Source organism: Megascapheus bottae, chromosome 25, assembly GCF_031878675.1.
Source record: "Megascapheus bottae isolate mThoBot1 chromosome 25, mThoBot2.hap1, whole genome shotgun sequence".
Lineage (NCBI taxonomy): Eukaryota > Metazoa > Chordata > Mammalia > Rodentia > Geomyidae > Megascapheus > Megascapheus bottae.
Genome location: NC_143533.1, coordinates 359781 through 382694, shown reverse-complemented (window position 1 = coordinate 382694; position 22914 = coordinate 359781). Strand labels below are relative to the sequence as shown.

Here is a 22914-nt window from a genome sequence, read left to right as displayed (position 1 = left end):
CAGATATATTCTCTCATTCATTGAGTGATCTTTGAAAAGTGACTTACTTCTCAGTTGAGAACTTTGCCTCATTCTCCAAATGGAGAGAAACAAAGATATGGAGTGAGGGGGCCCCTCAGAGGAAACAGAAGTTACTTACCTTCTGGGGTTTCTACTATTCTCTCCTTTCTATCCTTAAACCCATACCAGAATTTGAGTCACAATCACAAAGTGAAGAAAATGAGATTCATTATTCTGATGAGACTCAAAGAGCCCTAGAACTAAATGTTACTAGGAATATTTATTTTTATCTTTTCAACATTTATTTTATTATCTTTATGTTGTACAGGGGAGTGGCCACTTAATGAAACAGCTTATAGAATATGCATCTTGATCCATGTCATTTTAAGAAACATTTTGCTGAGTGCAGTGGCGCATGCCTGTAATCGTAGCTACTCAGGAGGCTGAGATCTGAAGATCACAGTTCAAAGCCAGCCCCAGCACTAAAGATCATGAGGCTCTTATCCCCAATTAACCAGTAGAAAACTGGAAGTGGCATTGTGGCTCAAGAGTTAGGGTGGGAGCTTTCATTTGAAGAGCTCAGGGACAGCACCCAGGCTCACACTTCAAGCCCCATAACCGACACAAAAAAATTCTCTCTTTCATCTTCATGATGACCTCTCAATATGTTAGTCTACTGAGTGTACTTAAGAAGAGGGCTGAAAGAATTGCCACTTGAAGTTATTTCAGAAATAACCTGTTTCTTCCTCTTCTCTCTGTCTCTGTCTCTGTCTCTGTCACTTATGCTAGTGCAGAGAAGCTCAGGGCTTGAGCACAGTCCCTTAACTTTTTTCACTAAAGGCTGGTGCCTTGCCATAAAACTAAAGCTCCATTACTGGATTTTTCCTGGTAGATTAGAGTCCCAGAGATTTTCCTACCTGGGCTGGCTTTGAACTGTGGTAATCAGATCACAGTGTCCTGAGTAGCTAGGATTAGCTAGGATGAGCCATTGGCAATCGTTTTTTCTTAGTTTTTTTTTTTGCCAGTCCTGGGTCTAACTCGGGGCCTGGGCACTGTACTTGGACACTTTTTTCTCAAGACTAGCACTCTGCCACTTGAACTACAGCACCATTTCTGGCTTTTTCTGTGTATGTGGTACCAAGGAATTGAACCCAGGTTCTAGTACATGCTGGGCAAGCAGTCTACCACCTGGCTACATTCCAGGCCCCTCAGTTTCATTTTCTATTATATTTCAATGCATGTGCATATTTTCATGTAGTTGGGTTAAATGGTTAGCATAATTTGATATCTACTTCTACTTAATGTTATTGCATGAACTCACTTAAAATGCTATCATTGATACACTTTTGGTAAAGTAAAAAAATTGTAGATTTTAGAATGATTTATTGCTGTTATTTTTCTCAACCCTGCTGTTTTGATTACTAAGAATCATTTAATCATTTGCATAATCAGCCCTTAACATTTTTGTACAAATAATGAAGTCATTCCTCTTTAAAGTGTTGTTCCTGTTTTTAAAATTTACAATTCACCACAATTATGCCTGGGCTAGTTGTCATATGTTTTGGATGCCTACAGCTAAGGAGTCAAATACCTACAATATAAAATGTTAAGTACTTTTTATGCTTAAGAACCTGTTCTGTTTTGGGGGGTGCAGGAAGCATCTATGAGTTTTATTTCGTCAAACAAGGAGGTGGACGTTGGGAAGCATGGACAGAGTATATCACTAAAGAGGAAGAAAATATCCCTGCCAATGCAAAGGTAAAAGAAAAGTGTTAGCTACGGCATTGTGGTTTCTAGAATTTCTTTTAATACTTTCCTTGGTGCATGCATTAAAATCTCTGTGTACTTTTAATCATTTCCTTAGGCTGGGCATCCATGGCTCAGGTTTATATTTCTAACTACTCTGTAGACTGAGATCTGAGGATCATGGTTCAAAGTCAGTCCAGATAGGAAATTTGTCGGGGTCCTTTGTCCCCGGTCCCTCTCTACTAGTAGGGGGGATGGGGAAAAACTCACCCCGACCAGGACAAGCTGCGAGAGGAAGGGGCCCAATGTCCTCCCGCACCCAGCCTTCTTACCCCAGGGCATGAACAGAGACACCACACAGCTTCATCAAGGCAGGAAGATCTCTCTCTTTATTCCCTAAATCCCTCATCCTTATATTGGGTGAGGGAGCCTATCAGTATACAAGATGGACAGGACAAAGAGATCCACGTGTTTTATCTCTATTACAAGCCTCAGCAGAAAGTTATTAGACATGGCGTTACTCGGCCCCCAACAGAAATTCTCTGAGACTCTTTGTTTACTTCATCATAAAATAGAAATTAAACTTGTTTCAAGGATCATCACAAGATCAAAGGGAGTATAAACTAGGATTAGTGATATCAGGGGTTCATTTACCACTGAGCAACACTACACACACACACACACACACACACACACACACACACACACACACACAATCTATAATTCCCCAGAGAAAGCAGAAAATTCCTCAGAAAATCAGATTGTGATTTTCTGGGTAATAGATAATTTACCTGTAACTCTTTATTTCAAAGTAAAAAGGATCTAGGCTTTACAGTTATACACATGGGCTTCAAATCCCTGCTTCACTCATATTTGCTGGGTTACTTGAGCAAGTTGAAGTAGGAGTTTGGTCCTCTGTTTTCTCATCTACAAAAGAGGCACAGTAACGGAAGGTATTTTATTGGTGGTCTCATTTAAGCTCACCCCAACTCTGTATTTTATCTCCATGTTGCATGATGTCAAAAGGAGGACCTAAGAGGCTGAATGTTTAATCATAGTCTCACAGATAATAGTAAATGGAACTAGAATTCAAAGCCAGTTTTTTTCGAGCCCACTGGATCCATTTCCAAAGTTCTCCTATGTTTTTATGATATAGGTCTCAGAACTCATCATTCCTACAATGGAAACAGCCCGGCAGACTTTCTTCTTGAAAACTTACCTTGACCATGAAATTCCAATGCTGTTTGTGGGTCCCACAGGCACTGGAAAATCAGCTATCACCAACAATTTTCTTCTCCACCTTCCCAAAAATATCTACCTGCCCAACTTTATCAATTTCTCTGCCAGAACTACAGCCAATCAAACCCAAGATATCATCATGTCCAAGCTGGATCGCCGTCGCAAGGGTCTTTTTGGGCCTCCCCTAGGGAAGAAAGCAGTCGTATTTGTGGGTAAGTCATCGGCCTGAGTCTTTACATGTAGTGTGATTTAACACATATGTGTACATAAATTGACTGGCACAGTGGTATGTGCTGTAGTGTTCAAGGTAAGCTCAATATAGTGAGTCCCTTTTGGAAAATAGTGTCACTCTAGGAAATGGAAATGAGGTTTTTTCATTGTTGCTGTTTTTGTTTTCATATCCTTGTTTGTTCATTTATTTGTCTTTGGAAGGGTAAGGAAAGCACAGAAACCTAAGGACAATGCAGCAGTGGTACTCACTAGACACTATGTTGAAAATGAGTTGTACAACTTGTGGGTGGGGACTAGAGAAAAAAATCTAGGAGAGAGTGAAGTAAGGGATATTCAAAAGAAAAAGTACTCTTGGGCTGGGAATGTGGTTTAGTGTAAAGTGCTTGCCTAGCATGCATGAAGCCCTGGGTTCAATTCCTCAGTACCACACAAACCAAAAGAAAGGTGGACTAAAAGAAACTCAGGGATAGTGCCCAGGTTCTGAGTTTAAGCCCCAGACTGAAAGAAAGAAAGAATGAAAAAAAGAAAGAAAGAAAGAAGAAAGAAAGACTCTTTATCTGACTTACAAAACTATAACCCTTTACATCACCTTTATAATAATAAAAAATGCATGAAGAAAATAAATAAAAGAAAATAATAAGAAAAACAACTATTGGTTGTCTCTTTGTTGTGGTATCTATCTCCAGCAATTCACAAAATCTTTAGCATGTAGTAGACAATAAGTATTAGTTAGGATAAAGGCAATGGAAAACATTCAATATATCTGTTTGTTGATATCAATTGTGCATCTTAGATAGAGCCATAAAAATCCAGCAGAGCTCAGAACTCAGGAAACTGGACAGACTCTCCCTGAATAGTAAAGTTACCTCCTGTGAAGCCAAAAGATCCTAGAGACTTACAGGATGTGCCTATGGCTTCTCTTCTACAGATGACCTCAACATGCCAGCAAAAGAAGTATATGGGGCCCAACCCCCCATTGAGCTCCTGAGACATTGGATTGACCATGGTTATTGGTTTGACAAAAAAGACACAAACAGACTGGACATTGTAGATGTGCTTCTGGTGACAGCTATGGGGCCCCCTGGCGGTGGAAGGAATGATATTACTGGTAGGTGAAGCAGAGGGCTCATTCCTTTTTTCCCTTTCCGAGCAGAGCTGGCTATCATGAATAGGAGGTTGGTGAAGGGTGCTCTTTCCTGAGACAGGGAGCCAAGTATGATTAGGGTACAACTAAAAGAGTTCGGGTTAGTTACAGACTGTTGACACTTGTGAAATACACTAGAAAGATGACAAGAGGGTATGAGGAATCTTTGGCTAGAGCCTAGGTGTGATCATGTGTGTAAATCTTGCACATTGTTCAGCTGATGGGAAGTGGGCATTCTGTCAAGATTAATTGAAGAAAAAGAGTCTCCAACAGTGGCTCCTGCCTATAATTTTAGATTTTTCTGGAAACTGAGTTATAAGGCTCATGAATTGAAGCCAGGCTGGGCAGGAAATTCTATGAGACTCTTAATACCTGCAAAAAAAACCCTGGAAGTAGACCTGTGGTTCAAATGTTAGAGTGAAAGAAGAATAAGAGAAAGGACAGGAAAAGAAGAAAACAGAGAGCCTTCTCTGAAGAAGAGTCTTCATTTTACTGGGTGCCTTCTATGTGCTAGCACTAAGCAAAATAAGGTGTGGAAGGAAATGGCATCTGTATCATCAAGGATGACATATGAGAGTGTCTCATGAAGAACATAGTTCAGGGCCATCAGTGGCTCACGACTGTAATTCTAGTTACCCAGGAGGTTGAGATTTGAGGATCATGGTTCAAAGCCAGCATGGGCATTAAAGTCCATAAGATTCTTATCTCTAACCACTAGGAAACTGGAAGTGGTGCTGTGGCTCCAGGGGTAGGGCAGTAGCCTTGAGCTGAAGAGCTCAGGATCAGCACCCAGGCCCTGAGTTCAAGCCCCACAACCACCAACAACAATAACAACAAAGAATCTGTATCATTGAACTCTGGGCCTGGGCACATGGTTAGCTCTCTACCACTTTGAACCACAGTGCTAATTCTGGTTTTTAGTGGTTAATTGGAGATTAATGTCTCATGAACCTTCTTGTCTGGGATGGCTTTAAACTGCAATCCTCAGATCTCCTGAGTAGCTAGGATTACAGGCGTGAACTACTGGTTTCTATTGTACTCTATTTCCCCCTGGCCATGAGGCTTGAACTCAGGGCCTGGGCACTGTTCTTGGGCTTTCATTAAGGCTAGAGCTCTACCCCTTGTACCATAGTAAAAAGTCTATTTTTTTAATGTATGTGGTACCAAGGAATAAAATCTGAGTCTTTGTGCATGCTAGGAAAGCACTCTACCACTAGGCCAAACTCCTGGCCCATCCCTGAGCTCTTTGACTCAAGGTGAGTGCTCTGCCACTTTGAGCCACAGCACTACTTCTAGTTTTCTGGTAATTATTTGGAGGAAAATGTCTCATAGATTTTCTTGCCTGGGCTGGCTTTGAATCATGATTCTCAGATCTCAGGTTCCTGAGTATCTAAAATTATAGGCATGAGCCACCAGCACCTGGCTTGTAATGTACTTTTTTATAGGCATGGGGTGACTAATGTTGACTTTTGAGGAGGGAGGACTGTTGGTCCCAGGGATTGAACTTAGAGCCTGGTTGCCATTTCTCCCTGAATTTTTTATTTTGCTCAAGGTTAGCACTGTACCACTTGAGCCACAGCTCCATTATTGCTTTTTATTGGAGGGAGCTAGTTAATTGGAGATAAGACTCTCATAGACTTTTCTGCCTGGGCTGGCTTTTAACTGAGATCCTCAACACTCAGCCTCTTGAGTAATTAAGATTATAGATGTCAACCACTGGTCCAGGCCTAGCTTTGATGTCAATTTTTAATGACTGGCTTCAGCAGAGGGCCAGCTGATTCATTGAACCAGCTGTCAGGATTATGATAGGCAAACTTAGGCAGAAGACAATTGAAATGATGGGGGCAAAGAGTATGGGTTGGCAGCAGATTTGTGTTTGTGTAATACAGAGCATAAATCATCATGATCATGATCATGATCATGATCATCATTATCACCATCATCATCATTACTATTTTCATCCCTATCAAAAGATTTCTTCAAGTTCACATAACAACCAGTGGTCTCAGATTGACTATGTGTGTGTATATATACTTTTTTTGTGTGTTTGTGCTGATCCTGGGGCTTGAACTCAGGACCTGAGTGCTGTTCCTAAGCTTAGCACTTGAGCCACAGCTCCATATGCACCTTTTTTGAATAGTTCATTAGAGATAAGGATCTTGTGAGCTTTCCAGCTAGGACTGGCTTCAAATCTCCATCCTCAGAGGATCCGCCATCCTGAGTAGCTAGTATTACAAGTGTGAGCCAACCGTGTGAGTCCTTGGGCTTTTTCAAGGCTAGAGCTCTACCACTTGAGCTACAGGGCCACTTCGGGCTTTTTCTATGTATGTGGTACTGAGGAATCAAACCCAAGCCTTCCTACATGCTAGGCAAGCACTACCACTAGGCCAAACTCCTGGCCCTCTATTACTCTTTTAAAAACAAAACTTGTGGGGCTAGCCAATAAGCAAAAAGCTTCAAGTACCAAGTTCGAGTCCCAGTCTCAGACAAAAAAAATGGAAACAAAACAAAAACATTGGGCTGGGAATGTGGCTTAGTGGTGGACTGCTTGCCTCGCGTGCATGAAGCCCTGGGTTTGATTCCTCCAGTATCACATAAACAGAAAAAGCCAGATGTAGCCAGGCACAGTGGCTCATGCCTGTAATCCTAGCTACTCAAGAGGCTGAGATCTGAGGACCAAAGCTCAAAACCAACTCCGGGCACAAAAGGACCTGAGACTCTTATCTCCAATTAACCTCTAGAAAACAGGCTCAAGGGTAAGGCTGTAGCCTTAAACTGAAGAGCTCAGGGACAGCGTCCAACCAAGTCCAAGCCCCATGATCCACAAAAAAAAAATAACCAAGCAAACAAAAGAAGCCATATGTGCTGTGACCCAAGTATAAAGTGCTGGCCTTGGAGCAAACGAAGCTCAGAAACAGTGCCCAGGCCTTGAGTTCAAGTCCCAGAAGTGGCACAGAAAAAATGAAGGCAAAGGGGAAAACCAATTCTTCTATATCCTATATTCCATGGTCACATGGTCCAGAAAGTATGTGAGAAAGTTCAAGTGAATGTTATGTATGTGTATATGTGCTTTTCAGGACGATTCACTCGCCATCTGAATATCGTTTCCATCAGTGCCTTTGAGGATGACATTTTAACCAAGATTTTCACTTCTATTTCTGACTGGCACTTCAGGAAAGGATTTGATGTGGCCTTCTTAAGGTAGAGGATCCTGTATCTTCTTAGGTATTAAGACTCTGGTCTGCTCCTTGTCCTGCCTTTCCCCCCCCCCCCCAAGTTGTGGGGTTTGAACCCTGGGCTTGGGCACTATCCCTGAGCTCTTCAGCTCAAGTCTAGTGCTCTACCACTTGAGCCACATCTCCATTTCCACCTTTTTGGTGGTTAATTGGAGATATGAGTCTCATGGGCTTTAGTTCCCCAGGCTGGCTTTGAACTGCAAGCCTCATATCTTAGCCTCCTGAATAACTAGGATTACAGGCTGGAGCCATGAGCCCAGCATGGCTCCTTCTTGACTGGTGTATCTTTTCCTTTCTCCCAAGGCATGGGAAGCTACTGGTACAAGCTACCAAGGTAATTTATAGAGCTGCTGTGGAGAACTTCTTGCCAACTCCCTCCAAGTCACACTACGTCTTCAATCTGAGGGACTTCTCACGGGTGATCCAGGGGGTACTTCTATGCCCTTACACCCACCTGCAGGTCAGCCATTATGTTGTATACTACCATAATCATTTAGCAATGTCCTTGCATATATAGTAATGACTGTTAATGGTTACTTAAGTGCTTGGTGTACACTAGGCACTGTGCCTAGCTTAGTATTTTACATGCTCATCTCAACCCAAAGATTTAGTTACATCTTTTTTTTTCCAGTCCTGGGCTTGAGCTCAGGGCTTGAGCACTGTTCTTGGACTTTCTCAAGGCTAGAGCTCTACCACTTGAGCTTCAGCACCACTTCCGGCTTTTTCCTATGTATGTGGTACCAAGGAATCAAACCTGGGCCTTCGTGCATGCTAGGCAAGCACTCTACCAGTAGGCCAAACTCCCTACCCTTAGTTACATTTTGAAAAACCACCGCTTTAGGCACCTCCTCATTCCAATAACTAAACTCTTCATTTTTAGGATGTGGAAAAATTTATCAGGCTTTGGATCCATGAGGTTTATCGAGTCTTTTATGATCGTCTGATTGACAAGGCAGACAGGCAGGTCTTTTTCAATATGGTGAAAGAAGCCACCTCCAATTGCTTCAAGCAGAGCATGGATAAGGTGAGCCAGTTCTACCCTCATTTGGCTTCAGAAATGGTCCCAAGTGTTTGGCTGTTAGTCGAGTATTAGTCAAAAGCATTACATTCCCATAAGGACTTGCCACTCTGAATCTCAGGAAAAGATAGTGCATATGCCTGCTGGTCATTTGATTTGGTGGTATTTTACTTGATCTAATCTTATTCATTTCTATATTAACATTTGCATTTTGACACATGGCAAAGAGATTAAAAAGCTAAATTAAGGGCCGAGAGTTTGGCCTAGTAGTAGAGTTCTTGCCTAGCATGCAGGAAGATCTGTGTCGGATTCCTTGGTAACACATACATAGAAAAAAGCCAGAAGTGGTCCTGTGGCTCAAGGGGTAGAGCTCTAGTCTTGAGAAAAAAAGACCAAAGACAGTGCTCAGGCCCTGGATTCAAGGCCCAGGACTTGCCAAAAAGCTGAACATGATGACACATACCTATATCCAAGCACTGGGGAGGAAGATATAGGAGGATCTTGAGTTTATAGCCAGCTTGGGCACAAACTATGTAGAAAGAGTCCTTGACTCAAAAAAAGTGATTAATACCTGATGCTGTTGGTCACAGTCTCACATTTATGGATGCTTTCTTTTTTTCCATTTGCATGTAAGGAAAATTATTTCGAAAACTTTGCATCATCTGGTTCTACTGCCATTGTAAAGAAGGTGTGATTTCTTAAAAATTATGGAAGTGTTGTATACTGCCTCCAGAGGCCAAATGCAGAAGTGCTGAGAGGAAACATCTAAGATTCCTACCTTAGTTAGAGAGTAAAGACCAGGGCTTATGCTTGTCCTGTGATGAAGAAGCAAGCAGACAAAAAATAAAAATTAAAAAAAAACTGATGCTGTTCTTCAGCTGTCCTCTTTAGGGACTTCATAATATGACCATCAATGTTTCACCTCTTGGTTTAATAGACTGACCCGCCAAAACACTCTATTTAATTTTCTTTAATCATGGTCTTTACAATAATCAGATCCACCTACTTTGTTAAGGAAAAAAAATACAAAACTATTGGTAAACCATAACTTAAAAGAATGAGCACATCTCCCATTCCTCTCTCTACCACTCCCCACCAATCTGGTTGGATCACAGGCCAAGGGTCAACTGATATATTTCCCTTTCTCACAGGTACTCATCCACTTGTCACCTGATGGCAAGATCACTGATGAGCACATCCGTAGCCTCTTCTTTGGGGATTTCATCAAGCCAGGAGTTGACCAAAAAATCTACGATGAGATTATTGATCTAAAACAGCTCACATCGGTGATGGAGTACTACTTAGAAGAATTCAATAACATCAGCAAAGCCCCCATGTCTTTGGTCATGTTCAAGTTCGCCATTGAGCACATCTCCAGGATATGCAGGGTCTTGAAGCAGAACAAAGGCCATTTGCTCCTAGTGGGCATTGGAGGCAGTGGGCGACAGAGTGCTACTAAATTGTCTACATTCATGAACGCCTATGAGCTATACCAGATTGAGATCACTAAGAATTATACAGGCAATGACTGGCGAGAAGATCTGAAAAAGATCATGCTACAGGCTGGGGTAGCCTCGAAGAGTACTGTGTTCCTCTTCGCGGATAATCAGATCAAGGATGAGTCTTTTGTGGAGGATATCAACATGCTTCTAAACACAGGTGATGTGCCCAATATCTTCCCAGCCGACGAGAAGGCTGACATTGTGGAAAAGATGCAAACAGTAGCCAGGACAGAAGGCGAGAAGATCGAAGTCACTCCTCTTTCTATGTACAATTTCTTTATAGAGAAGGTGAAAAAGAATCTTCATATTGTGCTTGGTGAGAGAATACAAATTCAGTCTTCCCCTTTTCCTTCCGGGTTTGAAGGGTTTTCTCAAGTGCCCTAAGCTCAATCTCAACCCCTCCAGTAGCTCTGAGTTGATCCTACCAATGCAGGCAAAAGTTAGGACCTGGACATTCTCTGCCTATTTTCCCATTCTTCTTCTCTGAAGAGCTGTTTTTTTTGTTTGTTTGTTTTTGTTTTTCCTGGAGGAAGGGAGTTGGTTGTGGGGTTTGAACTTGTGGCCTGGGGGCTGTCCCTGAGCTCTTCTGCTCAAGACTAGCGCTCGACCACTTGAGCCACAGTGCCACTTCTGGTTTTCTGGTGGTTTATTGACTCTCATGGACTTTCATGTCCAGGCTGGCTTTAAACTGTGATTCTCAGATCTCAACCTCCTGAGTTAGCTGGGATGACAGGCGTGAGCCACCAGTGCCCAGCTATGAATAACTATTTTAAACTTCTTCACTATGGGCCAGGAGTGTGGCCTAGTGGTAGAGTGCTTGCCTAGCATGCAGGAAGCCCTGGGTTTGATTCCTTGGTACCACATAAACAGAAAAAGTTAGAACAGGTGCTATGGCTCAAGTGGTACAGTGCTAACCTTGAGTAAGCTCAAGAGCAGTGCCTAGGCCCTGATTTCAAGCCCTAGGACTGGCAAAAAAAATTATATATGAAAAAACCTCTTTACAATGAAATCTCTAAGATAGTGTACTTTTGGCTATATTACATAGGTACCTGTGATTTTCTCTATGAATACCACTGTTAAATCTGACCAGAAATTTAAAAGAGTTATGTTTAATACTTCTCTCTTTAAGCTGGGTCTCCTGGCTCACATCTGTAATCCTAAATATTCAGGAGGCTGGGATCTGAGAATTGTGGTTCAAAGCCAGCCTGGGGAAGGAAAGTCTGTGAGATTCATATCTAACCAGCAAAAAAGCTGGAAGTAGAGTTGTGGGCCAAGTGGTAGAGTTCCAGACATGAGAAAAAAATGAACAAAACACTTACAAGACAGCACCAGGACCCTGAGAATTCAAGCCCCAGTACTGCCCCCCCTACTTCTGCTTACCAAGTCCTGTCAATTGTTTCTTCTTTATCTCTCATATCTATATTCCTATCTATATCTTGACTTCCTTTTGATTATTTAAGCTGCCATTAATTTAGAAACATCTGGACCTCATCTGTCCAGTCTTCTGTTCTATATCAGCTCTTGTCCACTATCAACTTTTCATTCCACTAAGCCAAAAAATGGGGAAATGGAGCTATGGCGCAAGTGGTACAGTGCAAGCCATGCTCAAAAAAGCTAAGGGATAGTGTCAAGGCCCTGAATTCAAAGCCCATTGCTTTCCATTAGAATAAGGACCACAGGGCTGGGAATTTAGCCTAGTGCTAGAGTACTTGCCTAGCATGCACGAAGCCCCAGGTTCCTTGATACCACATACATAGAAAGGGCTAGAAGTGGTGCTGTGGTTCAAATGGTAGAGCTCTGACCTTGAGAAAGCCTAAGGTCAGTGTTAAGGCCCAGGACTGGTCAAAAAAATAAGGACCAAATTTATGTGACTTAGGGAGGAGAAATGGAGACCAGAAACAGTGGGGAAAAAAGGGTGAACCAAAACCAAAACCCCCCAAAAAATGACCAAATAACTAAAATTTCAAGGGGCTAGGATGTAGCTTTGCTGGCAAAGCACTTGACATAGGAAGTACAACAGCCTGGATTTGATCCCCAGTACCAAAACTAAAAGACTTTTTTTGTTGTTTTTAAGCTTGTGGGGCTTATAATGACATCTGCCAGAGTGTCTGCTCTGTCCTCTCTTCCCTCATCTGAATGTCCTCTCGCTGTTCTTCAACCACATTGACCTCTTCACACTTCTACCTATGCTTCATGACTCTCTTAGCACACTGCATTTAAGTAAATAATGAATGGAAGTTGGGATTTAGAACCCAAAATTGGTGAGATGGTAATGGGGTAAGAAACACACTGATGGCAACTTCTACAAGTAATTCTCTCTCTTTCTTCTTTCCCATTTTCCCCTCCTGTTCCCTCCCTCCCTCCTTTCTTTCCTTCCTTCCTTCCTCCCTCCCTCTTTTTCCTTCCTTCCTTCCTCCCTCCTTTCCTCCCTCCCTCCTTTCCTTTCTTCCTTCCTTCCTTCCTTCCTTCCTTCCTTCCTTCCTTCCTTCCTTCCTTCCTCCCTCCCTCCCTCCCTCCCTCCCTCCCTCTCTCCCTCCTTTCCTCCCTTTCCTCCCTTTCTCTTTTCCTTTCCCTCTTGCCCTCTTTCTACATTTTTTGTGCCGATCCTGGAGCTTGAACTCAGGGCCTAAGCATTGTCTCTGGGAGTTTTTTGCTCAAGACTCAGCTCTACCACTTGAGCTACAGCTCCACTTCTGGCTTTTTGGTGGTTAATTGGAGATGATCTCATGGACTTTACTGCCTTGGACTGTCTTGGAACCACTCTCCTTAGATCTCAGCCTCCTAAGTGAGTTGGATGACAGGCATGAGCCACCAGTGTCCACCTATACATAACTTTAAATGGGGTATCTGGCCCCGTTGTGTCTGAGTTAATATGCACAGAGCTAATGGGTCAAATGGTTCCAACCATTCTGACAAAAGGACCCACAGGATCAAAAAGGGAAAACACTGTAGAACATTCAGAACCTATCACAGAGTGACATGCAAGCATCCAGTCCTTCTCTTGAAGTTACCATGGTTTTCATGGCTACTCAGGACCACTCCTCTGGTGTACTCATAAGATACATCCCGCTTCTTCACCTCCCCTACTAGAATTCTTGGAGACATCTACCTGCCCCCTTGCTTCTCCTTGCCTTGCCAGAAGGGAATTAACAAACCTACTTTTTCAAAGCCATGAGTCCAATTGGGGATGCCTTCAGAAACCGCCTGCGGATGTTCCCTTCGCTGATCAATTGCTGTACGATCGACTGGTTCCAGTCCTGGCCCACAGATGCCCTGGAGTTAGTTGCAAACAAATTTCTAGAGGATGTAGAACTCCAGGACAACATTCGGAGAGAGTAAGTTTTAACTGCCTTTTACTGCCCTAAATATTCCAAGGTGAGGCTGGAGTTTGGCCTAGGGCTAGAGTGCTTGTCTAGCATGCACCAACACCAGGGTTTGATTCCTCAGTACCATATACATAGAAAAAAACAGAAGTAGTGCTGTGGCTCCACTGGTAGAGCACTAGCCTTGAGAAAGCCCAAGGACAGTACTCAGGTCCTGAGTCAAGCCCCAGAACTGGCAAAAAAAATTCCAAGCTAATTTCCAGATGTTTTTCTTGATATTTTAAGGATTTCTCAATTTACATGTAGAAAACATCTTGTAATTTTAAATCAATTCATATTTCATTATTTTAATGACGTACCTTTGCTTGAAAAGGCATAAAATTTCTTGGTTAAGAATTGTCCTGGAGAAAGTGGAGGTGAGACATAATTTGTACAGTGGCTGGTCTTGAACAGAGAAAGCTAATCAAGAGCCCTGTAGTTCATGCCAGTATTCCTAGCTATTCAGGAGGCTGAAATCTGAGGATCACAGTTCCAAGCCAGCCTGGGCAAGAAAGTCTATGAGACTCTTATCTCCAGTTAACCACCAAAAAGCTAGAAGTGGATCTGTGGCTCCAGTGTTAGGAGTCATGAGAAAAAAAAAGCTCATGGAGAGTGCAAGAGTGCTGTGGCCCTGAGTTCAAGCCTCAAGTCTGGCACATATATATTACACATATTTATACATATACATAAATGTGGGGGGAGGTATTGTCCTGGAGGTGCAGTCTTGTCATAGTTAGAATAAACTAGACACAATAATATACTTCTTTTAGAACATGCATTTTCAATGGGAATGATATTGCTATCAAGGAGGTGAAAATTGGTGTTTATGAGTATGGAAAAAGCATTATGTATGCATAAGAATATATGCATAACAACAGATATAATCCATCACCCCCCTCATAGCACTTAATTGACTAGACTAGGGGAATGATGAGAATGACATGATGAGTGTTCCATGAAGGAAAAGATCAATTAACCCCCAGACTTCTTTGCTATTCTTAGTACTTAGTACCAGGTACTTAGTACCTAGTGCCAGATACATAATAGGTCTAATTACCATTTTGTAGTAAGCAAGGATCTGAGTGCATTGGCCTTAAATTTTATTTTGAACGTTTTAAACTTTATGCTCCAGATCAGAAAACCTTCAGTGTGATTCACAGGCTTGCTTGTGGATAAAATCCAGTGAATTCATGAATATGAATAGGGATAAGTTAAAGTTTTATTTGCATTGACATTCAGTTGATATTTTACATTTTTTCCATGATGAATTAGGCAATGCCTCAAGTTGGATTAACAACACAGTGACTTTGTTACCAGAAGTAACCACAGTTCATTCTTATTTTATGTGCCATTACTGGGGCCTGAACTCAGAGCCTTGAGCTTCTTCCCACCAAGTAGTGCTCTACCACTTGAGCCTTACCTCCACTTCCAGCTTTTTATGCTGGTTAACTGGAGATAAGAGTGTTTCACATTCTTCTGCCTGGAGTGGCTTAAAACTGTGTTCTTCAGATCTCAGCCTTACAAATAGAACTATAGACATGATCCACATGTTCCCAGTAGGAGTATAGTTCTTTTGATAACTCATTCAGCCATTAGATTAGCACCATTTATCATTTCCTTCAAAATTCTGGTAGTCTTAGACATGGGCCAAGTTCAGGTCACAGCCTTTGTCAATAAAGCTTTATTGGAACACAGCCATAGCAATTCATTTAAATACTGCTGATGGCTGATTTTGCACTATAAGATTAGTTATCACAGATGCTTTGTGACCCTAACCCATTAAAAGCTTTGCTAGCTAACTCAACCCTTTCCAGAAAAATTTGATGACCTTTGATTGAATACTAAAGAGCCACATATATTACTACAGTAAAAATTTGGTTTAAAATATGCTGAACTGAGTGACAGTGGCTTATGCCTGTAAACCTAGTCAGTCAGGAAGCTGAGATCTGAGAATCACAGTTTCCTGGCCAGGAAAGTCGATGAGACTCTCATATCTAATTAACCACCAAAAAAGCCAGAAGTGGAGCTATAGCTCAAGCGGTAGAGTGCTAGCCTTGAACACAAGAGCTCAGTGACAGTGCCAAGTTCAAGCACTGGCACACACAAGAAAAACTGAAATGTATATTTCAGTGTAGTTGATTTCCTTGAAAATACTTTCTGTGTATTTAAAATGTTAGTGTTAGCCAGGCATGGTGGCTCATGCCTGCAATCCTAGCTACTCAGGAGGCTGAAACTTGAGGGTCACGGTTCAAACCCAGCCTGTGCACTAAAGAAGTGAGATTCAGGGGTTGCGGGAGGGGAGAGGGGACAAAATGGGGACAAAAACATGAGAAGGGGTATCAAAGTGTGACAAGTAATGTACCTTCTATTTGGCTAATATAACTGTAACCCCTCTATACATTAAAATAAAAACAAAATAAGATAAAAGAACATGAGCCACCAATGCCCAGCTTCCAGACTCTGAAAGGTTAGAAGTTTGTATGTAAGCTGGTGGCTCACTCCTATAATCCAAGCTATTCAGAAGGCTGAGATCTGAGGATTTCTGTTCAAAGCCAGACCAGGCACAAAAGACCAAGAGACTCTTACCTTGAGATAACCACCAGAAAACCAGAAATGGTGCTGTGGCTCAATGTGGTAGAGCACTAGCCTTGAGTTGAAGAGCTCAGGGATAGCACCCAGGTTCCGAGTTCAGGCCCCATGACCATAACAAAAACAAAAACAAGTCTTACATAAGCCAGATGATCTTCAGAGGATTCAGGTATCATTCCAGTAAGTGTACCAACTCCTCTTTCCTTCTCTGTTCCCTCAGAAGAGCAGTTGGGTGCCTGTTGTTCATACACCAGTCCTGGTGCTTGAACTCGGGGCCTGAACACTGTCCTTGGGCTTTCTTAAGGTTAGAGCTCAACCACTTGAGCCACAGCACCATTTACACCTTTTTCTATGTATGTGGTACTGAGGAATCAAACCCAGCCCTATATATGCTTCTGAATGATCTCTCATCTACTACTAAAATTGTGCCAGATCTCTCAGTAGGAAGTTGGGACTTGCCTAACCATTTTGATATTTTCATCAGGGTTGTCTCCATGTGCAAGTATTTTCAAGAGAGTGTAAAGAAGCTATCTGTGGATTATTTCAACACACTTCGCAGATACAACTACGTAACTCCCACCTCCTACCTTGAACTGATTCTCACCTTCAAGACACTCCTGAATAGTAAGAGGCAAGAGGTAGACACGATGAGAAACCGCTACCTGACAGGCTTGCACAAACTCGATTTTGCATCTTCACAAGTGAGTATTTCCAAAATTGAGATGTAGTTTAGAGGCAGAGTACTTTACCTAGTACACACAAGTTCCTGGGTTCAATTACTGACACAATACCCTCCCCCCAAAAAAGAACAAAGAGTGATCAAGGCAAAATAGAACAGCAACAGAGGCCTAGAATACCAGGAGTATGGAAAAATGAAAGATTTAAGAAGCAATGAATAGTGACAGGCTCTGACCTGCATCTGCTCCTTTTTCTTGTCTCATTTTAATCCTGGCCTGTGTATTCTTACCTTTCATTTGTTATTTGCTTTTTGTTTCTTGTGCTGGTACTGGGACTTGAATTCAGGCCCTTAGCTTTCTTGGTCAAGGCCAGTGCTCTACCATTTGAGCCACACCTCCACTTTGGGGTTTATTGCTTATTAGTTGGAGAGAAGAATCTCACAGGCTTTATTTGATGGGCTGCTGGTTTATAGTGTGATCCTCACATCTCAGCCTTCTGAGTAGCCAGCATTATAGACAAAAGCTACCAGGGCCAGGCTTGTTCTTGTCTTTAACATTCTGAGGGCTGGAGACAGATTCAATAATTGAATGCCTAGCAAACATATTACCCTGGGTCAAAACTCTAGTACTAAAATGGAAAAAGGATTTTGATGGGTCCAGGAGTTTGGCCTAGTGGTAGAGTGCTTGCCTAGCATGCATGAAGACCCGGGTTTGATTCCTCGATACTACATACATAGAAAAAGCTGGAAATGGTAGAGATCTAGCCCTGAGAAAGCCCAAGGACAGTGCTCAGGTCCTGAGCTCAAGCTCAGAACTAGCAAAAAAAGCAGAGGAGAAGTGAGCAAGGGGACCCCAGAAACTGGTTTTCCCAGCATTTTGATGTTTTCATCTAGAGGTTTTGTTGGGTTTTTTTCTTGCATTAATCTTGACTTCTTGAAATAGTATAATAAAGTGGGGTTTGTAGGTATGACCTAGGCTCAAATTCCAGCTTATAACCTACCAGCTGTTCAGCCTTGATCATGTTGCTTCACCTCATGAAACCTTTGTTTCCTTTTATATAAAAAGATGATACAAATAATTTTTAACTGCATAAAGCCATTATGAGAATTGAATGAGCTGACACAAGTACATTGTCCTTCACAAAGTACACATCCTCTGAGTTATTTATTACTTGGAGCCACTTGACAAGTCATCTAAAATTAGAGCCATACTGAGATACGGATTTTGTAGTACCAGTCTAGAACTGTGGATATCTGCTATGAATAAATCATAAGCATTGCCTCAGTGTTGACACTTTGTGTGGCAAACTCACTACAACAGAGGGATGAAAAAAGAACACTGAAGGGTTTTGTTCCATTAACTCTACTCCTGGGGAGTGAGAGTCAACTTTGGATCCTTGGCTTTTAGAAAGACATGCAAAACTACAGTCTATTCAGACAACAGTAAGTAAGTTGTGTTATGTGAGAAATAGAAAAGACCTGCTGACCACAGAGCTCATGTTCATAATCAGACCAAATGTTTTACTTCAGTTTGGTACACACATGTACAAGGAAAAGGAAGTTGTCTGCGAATCCTTAAAATCTTATTCTGTCTGTCTGAGTTGCTTTATAGGACAGGATCAACACCAGTGGGTTAAAAAATGCATAGGGCTAAATTCCAGTCTCTTCATCAAAAAATAGACGCCTAATGAGTTTCGTTGTCTGAAAAATGACAAAATCCATACAAAGGCACTGTGATTAGAGCTGTTTAAGCCAAGACTGGAAAACTACTTGACAAGAATGTTTTCCAGGACAACTGACAATTAGTCAGTGCAAGCTGCTGTAACAAAATATCCTAGACTGGGTAGCTTCATACAGACCTTTGTTTCTTACACTTCTGAAAGCCAGGAAGCCCTGGCTTGAGACAAGGGCAAATTCATTGTCTAGCGAGGGGTCCTGGTTTGCATACAGTGACCGCCTTGTTCTTTCACATGGTGGAGATAATTTTATGTGTCTTCTTCTGTCTATAAAGACATTTATCCCATCATGGGACCTTGCCCTCATGAGGTTATCTAATCCTAAATTCCTCCAAAATCTCTCCCTCCAAATACAGTTTCTGGATTAGATATCAAAATATGACTAGGAGAGGGGAGAAACACACATTTGACTCTCAGCACTGTTGGGAAAAAAAGTCTAGAAAATTCCTTCTATTCCAGGTACCCAGTTTCCTATAAGTTACTTCACAGCCTTAAACATAGATCTAAGTTGATATTCATTTCAGCATTATTTACCATAGTTAAGATATGAAATCAACCCAGATGCCTCCCAGTAGATGAATGGGTCAAAAAGATGTGGTACATATACACAATGGAATTCTATGCTGTCCAAAGAATGAATGACATTGTCCCATTTGTAAGGAAATAGAAAGATTTGGAAAAAATGATACTAAGTGAAGCCAGACCCAAAGAAACTTAGGCTCCATTTCTCTCATTTGTTACTATTAGTATATGTCTAGGCTTTTCTTTTTTTTATTGTAATGAATAAAAGGGTTACATGATATTTGCCAGTTAGAAGGTGCATTAATTCACATACATTGATACCCTTTCATATGTCTTGGTCCCCATTACCCTCCCCTCCACCCCCCCCCCGTCTTGGTTTTCCCCCATTCCCTATCCAATTTCAAATAACCAAATACAAATTAATCCAATATATCAGATAACAAAGTGTGATACTGTAAAAATATGAGATAACCAAGGGACAGCAAAAGGGATGAGAGATAACACAGTACACGAAAGACAACAATCATTCATTCTATGGCTTTTTTGCATTTTTTATTGTAATTAGTAAAAGGGTTACATGATATTTGCCAGATAGAAGGTGCATTAATTCACGTACATTGATACCCTTTCACATGTCTTGGTACCCATTTCCCTCCCCCCCACACCCCCACCTGTCTTGGTTTTCCCCCCTTCCCTATCAAATTTCAAATAACCAAATACAAATAAATTCAATATATCAGATAACAAAGTGAGATACTATAAGAATATGAGATAACCAAGGGACAGCAAAGGAGATGAGAGATAACACAGTACATTAAGGACAACAATCATTCGTTATATGGCTTTTGTTTCAATATCCTGGAGGTCCTTTCAATTTCATTCTATGGCTTTTGTTTCAATATCCTGGAGGTCTTTTCAATTAGCTTCATACTATATGGCCTTATGTATCAAGGTTTTGCTCTATTGCAGATCTCTGCTAGTAGAGCCCAAGGTTTCTACTGATTATGACAAATGAGGGGAACCATTGAGCCTAATTTCCTTTGAGTCTGGCTTACTTCACTTAATATGATTTTTTTCTAAGTCTTTCCATTTCCTATCAAATGGGGCGATGTCATTCTTTCTGACAGCAGCATAGAATTCCACTGTGTACAAATACCACAACTTGTTGATCCACTCATCAACTGAGGGACATCTAGGTTGGTTCCATATTTTTGCTATGGTGAATAATGCTGCAATGAACATTGTTGTGGTAGTGGATTTAGTATGTTCTTGTTTCTGGATGGTTGGGTAAATGCCAAGTAGTGGAATTGCAGGGTCATAGGGGAGCTCTATGTTTAGCCTTTTGAGGCACTGCCATATTGCTTTCCATAGTGGTTGAAAGAGTTTGCACTCCCACCAACAGTGTAGTAGGGATCCCTCCTGGCCACATCCCCTCCAGCATCTTTTGTTATTCGTTTTCCTGATCCTGGCCATTCTAACTGGAGTGAGGTGGAATCTTAGAGTTGTTTTGATTTGCATTTCTTTTATGACCAGAGATGTTGAGCATTTCTTCATGTGTCTGTAGGCCATTTTTGTTTCTTCTTCAGAGAAGACTTTCTTTAAGTCTTTGGCCCATTTTTTAATGGGATGGTTGTTACTTTGGGGATTAGTTTTGGAGTGATTCAATTTTTTGAGCTGTTGATATATTTTAGATATGAGGCCTTTGTCCATTGTTTGGTTGGTGAAGATCTTCTCCCACTCTGTAGGCTTCCTGATTAATTTACTAGCTATGTCCTTTGCCATACAAAAGCTCTGCAGTTTAATGCAGTCCCACTTATCCAGCCTTTCTCTTATTTGCTGTGATTCTTGGTCCTTATTGAGAAAGTTTCGACCAGTGCCAAGGAGGCCTAGTGTATCTCCTATTCCTTCTTGTAAAGTTTTCAGTGTGTCAGCTTTTACCTCCAGGTCTTTGATCCATTTGGAGTTAATTCTAGTGCAGGGTGACAAAGAAGGATCCAACTTTAGTTTTCTGCAGGTGCTTAACCAGTTCTGCCAGCACAACTTGTTGAAGAGGCTGTCTTTCTTCCATTCTATTTTTTTTGGCTCCCTTGTCAAAGATTAGGTGGCCATAGGTCTGTGGTTTAATATCTGGGTCCTCAGTTCTATTCTATTGGTCTTTCAGGCCTGTTCTTGTGCCAGTACCAAGCTGTTTTGATAATTATAGCTCTGTAATAGAGTCTAAAGTTTGGAATTGAAATTCCTCCAGCGCTGTTCTTTCTGCTAAGAAGTGTTTTTGCTATACGGGGTCTTTTATTATTCCATATGAAATTTTAGATTGCCTCTTCTAGTTTTTTAAAGAATGCCTTTGGGATGTTGATGGGTATTGCATTGAATTTGTAGATAGCCCTTGGCAAGATTGTCATTTTTCACAATGTTGATTCTTCCAATCCAGGACCATGGGAGGTTTTTCCATTTCCTTATTTCTGCTTTAATTTCCTTTTTTAGTGTTTTAAAGTTTTAATTCTTAGTTAAGCTAATTCCTAGGTACTTTATTTTCTTTGAGGCTATTGTGAAAGGAGTTTCTTTCCTGATTATTGCCTCGTTCCTCTCACTGTTGGCATAAATGAAGGCAGTTGATTTTTGTCGGTTAATTTTATACCCTGCTACCCTTCCAAAGTTTTGAATCAGCTCAAGGAGCTTGGGAGTAGAGTCTATAGGATTCTTTAAATACAGAATCATGTCGTCTGCAAAGAGGGATAGTTTTATTTCCTCTTTCCCTACTTGGATCCCCTTTATGCTTGCTTCTTGCCTTATTGCACTGGCTAGGAATTCTAATACTATGTTAGCAGAGTGGAAAGAGTGGGCATCCTTGTCTCATTCCTGATTTTAGAGGGATTGGCTTTAGCTTTTTGCCATTAAGTATAATACTAGCTGTGGGTTTGTCATTCATAGCCTTTATTATATTGAGGAATGTTCCCTGGATTCCTAGTTTCTCCAGAGCTTTTAACATAAAGGGGTGTTGTATCTTGTCAAATGCCTTTTCCGCATCTATTGAGACAATCATGTGATTTTTGTCCCTGCTCCTGTTGATGTGTTGAATGATATTAATTGATTGGTGTATGTTGAACCAGCTTTGCCTCCCTGTGATGAATCCAGTTTGATCATAGTGTATAATTTTTTTGATGAGTTGTTGTAGACGGTTGGCCAGTATTCTGTTGAGAAGTTTTGCATCGATGTTCATCAAAGAAATAGTTCTATAGTTCTCTTTCTTTGATGAATCTCTGTCTGGTTTGGAGATGAGGGTTATACTGGCTTCATAGAATGAGTTTGGTAAAGAACTTTCATTTTCAATTTCGTTGAAGAGCTTGAGGAGTATTGGTGTGAGCTCTGCTTTGAAGACCTTATAGAATTCAGCTGTGAATCCATCTGGCCCTGGGCTTTTCTTAGGTGGAAGTTCTCTAATTGCCATTTCTATTTCAGAGCTTGAAATAGGCCTGTTTAGTTGGGTTAGTTCTTCTTGGTTCAGTGTGGGTATGTTAATATTGGGTAGGAGAAAAACGTATATTGTGTTGTTGCTGGGTGGAATATTCTGCAGATGTCTGTTAGATCTAGTTGGTCTATATAGTTGTTCAGTTCTAAGGTTTCTCTGTTGAGTTTTTGCCTTGTTGATCTGTCCATAGGTGAGAGTGGTGTTTTAAAGTCACCAACAATCACTGTGTTTCGGTCTATGTATGGTTTCAGTGAAAGTAAAGTTTGCTTGATGAAGTTCGGAGCTCTGGGATTGGGTGTGTAGATATTTAGGATCGTTACGTCTTCCTGGAGGAAAGATCCCTTTAGGAGTATGTAGTAACCTTCTTTATCTTTTCTTACTAATTTTAGTTTGAAGTCTATTTTATCTGATATGAGGATGGCAACTCCAGCCTGTTTATGGGGG

The 22914-nt window shown here is 41.3% G+C and overlaps 1 protein-coding gene across 1 annotated transcript in view; it reads left to right on the top strand.

Moving 5' to 3' along the window:
• The window catches only part of Dnah3 (dynein axonemal heavy chain 3), a 180918-nt gene that overhangs the window by 118154 nt on the left and 39850 nt on the right, over positions 1 to 22914 (top strand). Inside the window, exons 41-49 of the mRNA XM_090357818.1 lie at positions 1655 to 1758; positions 2903 to 3197; positions 4145 to 4324; positions 7438 to 7561; positions 7900 to 8056; positions 8477 to 8620; positions 9766 to 10432; positions 13286 to 13451; positions 16552 to 16768. Of these exons, the coding sequence (XP_090213944.1) occupies positions 1655 to 1758; positions 2903 to 3197; positions 4145 to 4324; positions 7438 to 7561; positions 7900 to 8056; positions 8477 to 8620; positions 9766 to 10432; positions 13286 to 13451; positions 16552 to 16768 (2054 nt within the window). The remainder of the gene's footprint in view (positions 1 to 1654; positions 1759 to 2902; positions 3198 to 4144; positions 4325 to 7437; positions 7562 to 7899; positions 8057 to 8476; positions 8621 to 9765; positions 10433 to 13285; positions 13452 to 16551; positions 16769 to 22914) is intronic.